The sequence below is a fragment of the Gymnodraco acuticeps genome, unplaced genomic scaffold (genome assembly GCF_902827175.1).
Source record: "Gymnodraco acuticeps unplaced genomic scaffold, fGymAcu1.1, whole genome shotgun sequence".
Lineage (NCBI taxonomy): Eukaryota > Metazoa > Chordata > Actinopteri > Perciformes > Bathydraconidae > Gymnodraco > Gymnodraco acuticeps.
Window position 1 is genome coordinate 243273 of NW_022991808.1, and position 10175 is coordinate 253447.

The 10175-nt window shown below is 48.8% G+C and overlaps 1 protein-coding gene across 1 annotated transcript; it reads left to right on the forward strand.

Moving 5' to 3' along the window:
* The first annotated feature begins 2755 nt into the window (after positions 1-2755).
* LOC117535251 lies at positions 2756-5583 on the forward strand. The gene is made up of 2 exons (XM_034199650.1): positions 2756-5017; positions 5091-5583. The coding sequence occupies exons 1-2, from the start codon at positions 3101-3103 to the stop codon at positions 5418-5420; spliced, it is 2247 nt and encodes a 748-aa protein (XP_034055541.1). The 5' UTR covers positions 2756-3100; the 3' UTR covers positions 5421-5583.
* The last annotated feature ends 4592 nt before the right edge of the window (positions 5584-10175 follow it).

Genomic DNA, 10175 nt, shown 5'->3' on the forward strand with positions numbered 1-10175 from the left:
CTCCGGGCACCGGTTCCCAAGGGGGCTAACGTTCGGTGGCTTCACATGATATAGGGTCGACCCTACTTCATCACAGGCTTACCTATATGATCCTGCGTAAACAGAGCAACACTCGAGGGGAGGGCCCTGGCTGTTTCGGCAGCCTCCGCTCCTCTCTTCTCTCCCTACCCAAGGCGAGCTCGTGCTCCCGCTGTAAAAGGCAAATGCGCGGGCACCCCACCGCCACTCTCTCTGAGCCTGGCTCCCGAGCAGGGCGTTCTCCCCGGCAACCCGCCAGCAGATGAAAAACACCCACCTCTCCGCCTCTTCCGAGGGAACCGCGCGGGGGGGTCTGCTGGAGGCTCATGCCGGGTGCTCCGTCCTGCGTTTCACCCACCCAGACCCGGCTCGAAAACTCGGAACTCGGAACTCGGACTCCAGCGCGGTGTGGCGGCCTCGCCCTGGCCGCCCACCGTGCGCCCTCCGGGGTACCTACTCTCATGCCCCCTCCCACCACGGGTCTGCTGTGTATCAGCGAATTTGACCCACCATTGGAGGGCAACCCTGCGTGTCCGGATACATTTTATCCACCCAGACCCGGCTCGAAAACTCGACTCTGATGCCTTTCCGAACCGAAGCGTTACAGAGCCGAATCCTCAGGGGTCCCATTTTGCATGAATGATGGAAATAAACACAGACAGCTATTTTACAGGACTTGATTGGTAGGTGTATTTTCACTGCTTTTTGGAAATACACCAAATGTGTTTGAAGAAGCTCATTAATGCCCATGTGATGTTGTCCAGAACATTACGGAGCTTCATTTAACCACATATATTACCAGGGGCACTGTACTGGAACCTCCCCACCTCTGCCGGGGCACTAAGTAAGGTCTTACTTGGATGTCCTTATGTGTTTAGTTAAAGTGCTGTGAATAAGGCCGACTATGGTCAGAGTGCTGTGAATAAGTCCGACTATGGAGTCCGATGTGCGGACTGTAAAGCACCGCAAAATAGACCCCCTTATATATAACCAGGGCCATGAGAACATCCGGTACAGGAGGATGGTTGCTGCTGTGAATAAGTCCGACTATGGAGTCCGATGTGCGGACTGTAAAGCACCGCAAAATAGACCCCCTTATATATAACCAGGGCCATGAGAACATCCGGTACAGGAGGATGGTTGCTGCTGTGAATAAGTCCGACTATGGAGTCCGATGTGCGGACTGTAAAGCACCGCAAAATAGACCCCCTTATATATAACCAGGGCCATGAGAACATCCGGTACAGGAGGATGGTTGCTGCTGTGAATAAGTCCGACTATGGAGTCCGATGTGCGGACTGTAAAGCACCGCAAAATAGACCCCCTTATATATAACCAGGGCCATGAGAACATCCGGTACAGGAGGATGGTTGCTGCTGTGAATAAGTCCGACTATGGAGTCCGATGTGCGGACTGTAAAGCACCGCAAAATAGACCCCCTTATATATAACCAGGGCCATGAGAACATCCGGTACAGGAGGATGGTTGCTGCTGTGAATAAGTCCGACTATGGAGTCCGATGTGCGGACTGTAAAGCACCGCAAAATAGACCCCCTTATATATAACCAGGGGCACGAGTTTCTTGAGGGTGTAATCATCTGGGTTTAGTCCGTGGGGGAGTGCTTAAGTTCGGGGGCCCGGGGTCCCAAGGTGCTCGAGGTTATGGAAGTACTTATGTCAGGGAGATATGCTGGAGGTCTGTAGTCCGTGTTTTGGGGCTCTGTGAGCGGCCAATAAAATGAAGTTCCTGTCCATTTCATGTACATTTCCTCGTGTCCATTTCATGTACATTTCCTCGTGTCCATTTCATGTACATTTCCTCGTGTCCATTTCATGTACATTTGATGGGGGATTCACATGTGGATGAAATTGACCCAATTCCCGGAGGATCCGGGCCGAATTTGGGAGCTCATATGCGGCCTGCCGTGCACCCCCACCCGTGGAAAGCAAAAAAAAGTAAATAAAACGGTCAATTATATCTTAAATTCATCAAAAACTACGTTTTTAAAAATTCTCGAAAAACGGCTAAGTGCCAACGGGTGAGGGGGGCAACCCTTTGGCGCTTCGGGCGGAAGCCCCGGAGACATTTCCACTGACCCGTTGCACTTTTCAACGGAGAGGGGAATTGAGACCTCCCCTCCTCCGTTAACAATTTTCATTCAACTTTTCCAAGCTACCTTCTGCACGAAATCGGAAACCCGGTTTTTGAGAGCACTTAGAAAAAAACGGGCTATTTCTGATGATGGGGAAATCATGGAGGAATGCGTCCGATGCGTGAGCACTTTGGATCGGATACAATTGTTGCATGAATGACCCCCATCATGGTTCTTACCAAACTTTAAGTATTGATTCCTCTGGAGGAATTCAAGGGGAGTTACCACGGAATAACGAGACACTATTTCCGGATTCATTTTATCCATTTTCACCCCTTTTCTGCGGTTCTTCCAAAAGTTAACTTGAACTTTTTCTGACTCTGGAGGAATGTAGTGTGAGTTGTCAGGGGACTCTACCCGCCTTATGATGCACTATTTTCGGATTCATTTTATCCATTTTCACCCCTTTTCTGCGGTTCTTCCAAAAGTTAACTTGAACTTTTTCTGACTCTGGAGGAATGTAGTGTGAGTTGTCAGGGGACTCTACCCGCCTTATGATGCACTATTTTCGGATACATTTTATCCATTTCACCGCTTTTCTACGGTTCTCCAAAAAGTTAACTTTGACTTTTTCTGACTCTGGAGGAATGTATGGTGAGTTGTCAGGGGACTCTACCCGCCTTATGAGGCACTATTTCCGGATACATTTTATCCATTTTCACCGCTTGTCTACAGTTCTTTCCAAAAGTTAACTTTAACTTTGTCTGACTCTGGAGGAATGCAAGGGGAGTATAAATTGGACTCTTCTTGCCGTTTGTCTTGTCAAAATTGAGGGGTGTGTTTGAGGGGAGGGCCTTGGTCCTCTCTTTTCTCCCTCCCCGAGACCAGCTTGTGCTCCCGCTGTAAAAGGCAAATGCGCGGGTACCCACTGCCACTCACCCTGAGCCTGGCTCCCGAGCAGGGCGTTCTCCCCGGCAACCCGCCAGCAGATGAAAAACACCCACCTCTCCGCCTCTTCCGAGGGACGAGGGAACCGCGCGGGGGGGTCTGCTGGAGGCTCATGCCGGGTGCTCCGTCCTGCGTTTCACCGGGACCCGGCTCGAACACTCGGAACTCTGACTCCAGCGCGGTGTGGCGGCCTCGCCCTGACCGTCCACCGTGCGCCCTCCGGGTACCCGATTCCTCTGCCTCCTCCGGGGGCAGGTGCGATGGGTTCAATGCTTTCTTCCCCCGGGACGGAGCGCCCGGAAGGTACTGTTATCCCCACGTTGTCGTACCCAAAACTGTCTTGTGAAAATGTGAATGAAAAGCCCATATGCACTCTGTGTTCGAACACATTTAAATACGATATGCCTCCAAAGTGTCCGCTGTGCAAGAAGCCCTACCTAGCTCTGAGTAAGCACCTGAAAAACACGCACCGTGTGTACAACACCAAGGAGAGGAGCATCATTCTATCAATTGCAAATGGAAGGATCAATATAAGGTGCCATGCCTGTATTATTGTCGGATGCGAATATCACGGTACCAGACTTGACCGCCATCTAATCAAAGATCACAGAGAGCTATCCCCGGAGGAGGTACGTGTGGCCCTTCGTAAGATCAAGAAAAAAGTAGCAATGGATAAGCTACAGGCTCTCCGGCAAAGTATCCCTGCTATAGAAATGAGAACCGCTGTGGATGATGTATTTGATACAGATGAGGACGTTCTGGGACACCCTCCAGCCCTCTCCCCACATACGGTCTGTGAAAACCAGTACTGTCGGGAAACAAGTGCTGAGAGGGACATTCTTTTGAATGAGGTGAGGACCCTGCGCTACAAGCTGCAGAAGCAACTAAATACAAATCAACCGAGGGCCGAGACACACACTGAGTTTATTGAAGATGAATCAGTGGCTGTAGCTTCCTGCAGCACGACCACGGCTGAACAATCGGTCCCTCCCCATTTCTCCCCCGGGTCCTCTGGAAAGGGACGCGGGAATACAATGCGGAAGATCAAGCTACCTGGACTCATGGAGGAGTACATCAAAGCTTACGGGGAACATCTCAATGGAATCGACCCTACGCCAAAGCAGAGAGAAAATACAATTTCAAGGGTCAGCCGTATCAAAACATTCATCCTGTATATGATACACGATCGTACACTCATGTGCAATTGGCTGTTCCTTAGAGATGTGAAAAGGATCCGTTCCTGGCCCCAAAGCTTAATGGATTCTGGGAAGAAAGTCACAACGGCTGCCTTTTACCTGAAAAATGTGGCACATTTTGTGAATTACATGTGTGACGCACCATGTCCGTGGACCCGGATAAATCGACAAGATTTGCGCTATATCACGCAAGAGGTGAAGTCCGGCCTGCGGTCCCTGAAGCGAAAGGTAGTGGTACACCAAATGGCTGTGAAGCGGAACAAAATAGACAATCTGCCATGCCAGGCAGACCTTTTGTCCTGCATGACTGCTGCTAAGAGGCGCATTCCAGAACTTCTTGAACAGATGGCAATCAATCCAACCAACGCAACACGTTACTTGCTTTATGGGTACATCACTCTCAATTGGAGCTGCCTCTACGGTCATCGCCCGGGTGTGTACGCCAACCTCACTAATGCTGAATTCATAGATGCGGGAAAACGGGGGAATGAATATGGCTATTTAATTCACGTCAAAGAACACAAGACGGCCAATGCGTTTGGGGAAGCGCAATTGCACCTGTCAAAACAGGAGTTCGATTGGATGAAGAGGTGGATGGAGATAAAACAAACCTTACCCTGTAGGCATAGCCAATTCTTCCTGTTCACAGAGGGGAGAGGACCCTCACAAAATTTAAGCCGCGACTTGAGAATGGCATGGAAAGATGTTGGGCTTCAAGGTACCATCACGTTCACAGAGCTCCGCACTGCCCTCGCTGACAATGTAAGTAGAATATAACATATTGTCTGGTTGCATCCCGCATGACACAAGTTACATCCACTAATTTTTTTTTCAGGCCAAGAAGTTCCATGAACCGGTGAACCGTAAAAAGCTATCCGACTTTATGTGCCACAATACGCATACTGCTGACAGGTTTTATGCATTCATGCCGGACATAAAGGAGGCTGCGGAGATACGCAACATGTTTACTGACTCATTGGTTGCAGCAGCTAAATCTGGAGCAGAAGCAGCGGTTCAAGCAGGAGCTGAAGCTGAAGAATCATCCTCAGAAATAGACATTTGCTCAGGGGACACAAGCAGCTCTGATGAGGCCCTTAGCACCGTTATATACAATGACACCACAGAATTGTCGTCTTCCACAGACGAGGAATTAAATCGGGATTAAAGGAATAGTCAACAGTCGAGGAGAATGGAAGTGGACCAAAATGTACAGAGTTTAGACATTCACGTGTGCAAATACCTGTATGTTAATGTTTCTATGTTCTATGTTCTATGTTGTATTTATGTGTTTAAATAAAGTCATTTTACCACAAAACATAATTGTGAAACTCCTTCAAGGTCCCCAGGGGCATGTGGTTCTGGTGGGTGAGTTTAGTCCGAGTGAGGATGGCTCAAGTGTGGGAGGATGTGTAAGGCAGACGAGGGTAAAACAAGTTAAAGTGTGAACCTCCAGCAGGGCAGGTGGTGCTGCTGTGAATAAGTCCGACTATGGATGCCGATGTGCGGACGGTAAAGCACCGCAAAATACACCACCTTTAAGTATTACCAGGGCCATGAGAACATCCTCCACAGGAGGGTGGTGGTGCTGCTGCTGTGAATAAGTCCGACTATGGAGTCTGATGGTCGGACTGTAAAGCACCGCAAAATAGACCCCCTTATAGATTACCAGTGCCATGAGAACATCCTCCACAGGAGGGTGGGTGGTGCTGCTGTGAATAAGTCCGACTATGGAGTCTGATGGTCGGACTGTAAAGCACCGCAAAATAGACCCCCTTATAGATTACCAGTGCCATGAGAACATCCTCCACAGGAGGGTGGGGTGCTGCTGTGAATAAGTCCGACTATGGAGTCTGATGGTCGGACTGTAAAGCACCGCAAAATAGACCCCCTTATAGGTTACCAGTGCCATGAGAACATCCTCCATAGGAGGGTGGGTGCTGCTGCTGTGAATAAGTCCGACTATGGAGTCTGATGGGCGGACTGTAAAGCACCGCAAAATAGACCCCCTTATAGGTTACCAGTGCCATGAGAACATCCTCCACAGGAGGGTGGGTGCTGCTGTGAATAAGTCCGACTATGGAGTCTGATGGTCGGACTGTAAAGCACCGCAAAATAGACCCCCTTATAGGTTACCAGTGCCATGAGAACATCCTCCACAGGAGGGTGGGTGCTGCTGTGAATAAGTCCGACTATGGAGTCTGATGGTCGGACTGTAAAGCACCGCAAAATAGACCCCCTTATAGGTTACCAGTGCCATGAGAACATCCTCCACAGGAGGGTGGGTGCTGCTGTGAATAAGTCCGACTATGGAGTCTGATGGGCGGACTGTAAAGCACCGCAAAATAGACCCCCTTATAGGTTACCAGTGCCATGAGAACATCCTCCACAGGAGGGTGGGTGCTGCTGTGAATAAGTCCGACTATGGAGTCTGATGGTCGGACTGTAAAGCACCGCAAAATAGACCCCCTTATAGATTACCAGTGCCATGAGAACATCCTCCACAGGAGGGTGGGTGCTGCTGTGAATAAGTCCGACTATGGAGTCTGATGGTCGGACTGTAAAGCACCGCAAAATAGACCCCCTTATAGGTTACCAGTGCCATGAGAACATCCTCCACAGGAGGGTGGGTGGTGCTGTGAATAAGTCCGACTATGGAGTCTGATGGGCGGACTGTAAAGCACCGCAAAATAGACCCCCTTATAGATTACCAGGGCCATGAGAACATCCTCCACAGGAGGGTGGGTGGTGCTGTGAATAAGTCCGACTATGGAGTCTGATGGGCGGACTGTAAAGCACCGCAAAATAGACCCCCTTATAGGTTACCAGGGGCACGAGTTTCTTGAGGGTGAAATCATCTGGGTTTAGTCCGTGGGGGAGTGCTTAAGTTCGGGGGCCCGGGGTCCCAAGGTGCGCGAGGTTATGGAAGTACTTATGTCAGGTATATATGCTGGAGGTCTGTAGTCCGTGTTTTGGGTCTCTGTGAGGGGCCAAAGTGAGGTGGTTTTCCCGGTGTATGTCATGGAAGTCTGAGATAGCCTGTTTGCCCATGTCAAATCTTATTATGAGGCACTATTTCGGGATCCATTTTCACCATTTTAATCCCTTTATCTGGTTCTTCCAACAGTTAACTTGTACTTATTTAGCCTGTGGAGGAATGCAAGGGTAGTTATCAGGGGACTCTACCTGCATTATGAGGCACTATTTCGGGATCCATTTTCATCCATTTTAATCCCTTTATCTGGTTCTTCCAACAGTTAACTTGTACTTATTTAGCCTGTGGAGGAATGCAAGGGTAGTTATCAGGGGACTCTACCTGCATTATGAGGCACTATTTCGGGATCCATTTTCACCATTTTAATCCCTTTATCTGGTTCTTCCAACAGTTAACTTGTACTTATTTAGCCTGTGGAGGAATGCAAGGGTAGTTATCAGGGGACTCTACCTGCATTATGAGGCACTATTTCGGGATCCATTTTCATCCATTTTAATCCCTTTATCTGGTTCTTCCAACAGTTAACTTGTACTTATTTAGCCTGTGGAGGAATGCAAGGGTAGTTATCAGGGGACTCTACCTGCATTATGAGGCACTATTTCGGGATCCATTTTCACCATTTTAATCCCTTTATCTGGTTCTTCCAACAGTTAACTTGTACTTATTTAGCCTGTGGAGGAATGCAAGGGTAGTTATCAGGGGACTCTACCTGCATTATGAGGCACTATTTCGGGATCCATTTTCACCATTTTAATCCCTTTATCTGGTTCTTCCAACAGTTAACTTGTACTTATTTAGCCTGTGGAGGAATGCAAGGGTAGTTATCAGGGGACTCTACCTGCATTATGAGGCACTATTTCGGGATCCATTTTCACCATTTTAATCCCTTTATCTGGTTCTTCCAACAGTTAACTTGTACTTATTTAGCCTGTGGAGGAATGCAAGGGTAGTTATCAGGGGACTCTACCTGCATTATGAGGCACTATTTCGGGATCCATTTGACCCATTTTAATTGTAAACTGAATTAAAACAGTCCCCACGCCCTTTGAAACTAATCTACCCACGTTTAGCATGCTATTTTCGGTTACAAATGGTATCTTATCACCATTGGTGTGCCTGTATTTAACAACAAAAAGCTTACAGCACCGGGTATTCCCAGGCGGTCTCCCATCCAAGTACTGACCCGGCCCGACCCTGCTTAGCTTCCGAGATCGGACGAGATCGGGCGCGCTTTTTTTTTTTTTTTTTTATCTTTATTATAATCGTTTAAAAAACATAACAATTACACAGTTACATTTTAAAAACTTTCATTATTGTCCACCTTACCAGTCCTAAAAAAAAAGGACCCCAAGGCTTATTCAATCATTATACCACATTGTCCCCCCTTACAGTTCCCCACAACATAGGAGGAACCCCCAGGCTTCCACCCAAATCAAAAAACAAAACAAAACAAATATCTATAACCACTCCATTCTACCCAAATCCATACTACCTAATCATGCGCCCACTCTCCACTTTCCACCTTACCCCGTGCCGTCTTAATCGCCGCTTTTTTCCTCCTTTCCCAATATTTCTCCCAAACCTCCACTGTTTCCCCCCTTTTCAATCCATATATCCTCCTTGTCATATACATTTCATTCGCCTCCTCCTCATCTACCCACTCACCCTTCTTATTTCTCACCCCCAGACTCACACAAACTTCCTCCAAACCCTGCTTTTTATACTTCTCCCTTATCTTCTCTCTCTCTCTCTCTCTCTCAATATCACTCTCAGTCTCACTCTCCATCTCACTCTCATTCTCACTCTGCCTCTCCTCTCCAACCTCTTCCTCCTTCCTATCACCCCCTCCCTTCCCCCCCTCCCCTGTCGCAATCTCCTCACCCTTTCCCTCCTCTTTTCCCTTCTCATCCTCCACCTTACTAACATCCTCTCTCCCCCTCTCTTCCTCCCTCCTTTTTTGCTCCTCTTCTTCCTCTTCCATCTTCTCCCCCCATCCCTTCCTTTCCTCCTCTGACTCAACTTCCTCATCCTTTCCCTTCTCTTTCTCCTTCTCATCCTCTCTCTCTCTCTCTTCCTCTCTCTCCCTTGCTTTTCCCTCTTCCATCTCCACCTCATTCCCATCTCCTCCTCTTTCAACCTCCTTTCCATTCCCCTTCATCCTCTTTATATATTTCCTCCCACTTGTTTCACCATCAATCCCACACACAGACCCTTCATCAACACCACCACCATCACCTTCATCATCATCATCATCACTTATCCCCTCACCATCACCATTACTTCCCCCCTCTCGTTGTCTTTTCCTTTCTGCTTCTCCCTCTCCACCCACACCCTCACAACCATCCATTCTCCCCTCATCACATTTGCCCGCACCTTCAGGCCCCAACCCACCCTCTCCACCCCCCTGTTTAGGGGGGGGGGGAGGGGGCTTAGAATTGGGGCCTTCCGGGGGGGGGGAATGACTCCTCTTCCCCCTCTGCTCCCTTTTGGGGCCCTTGCTCCCTCCCTTCTCTCCTCTCCCTCCCCATCCCACAGTTCCTCGCAAGATGCCCCGACCCCCTACACCTAAGGCACATAATAGCCGGGCACTCTCTATAAATGTGCCCTGGCCTAAGACAGTTATGACACACATGGCTCTGCCCATCATGCTTCACATTATAAAACTCCACTCCCCCCACCCCTTCAAACTTGGTTGAATACGGGAGGGATTTGACCTCTCCCCCAAACTCCACCCTCAGATACCTCGTGCCATCTGCTATTTTTGTCCCCTGCACACACCTCCTTATCACCCTTGACACAGGTTTCACCCCCCAGTCCAACAGTTTCCGCAATATTATATCATCCTTTATATACACCGGTAAATACATGAAAGATACAATTGTGTCCTTTTTCACCAGCTCCCGTGCTTCCACCATCACCCCTTTCACC

What these genes read in the sequence shown, in the direction of transcription:
- LOC117535251 (XM_034199650.1), top strand. Translation starts at nt 3,101, where the DNA reads ATGAAAAACACCCACCTCTCCGCCTCTTCCGAGGGACGAGGGAACCGC. An exon ending in GCACTGCCCTCGCTGACAAT is followed by an intron (nt 5,018 to 5,090) that starts GTAAGTAGAATA and finishes TTTTTTTTTCAG; the next exon opens with GCCAAGAAGTTCCATGAACC.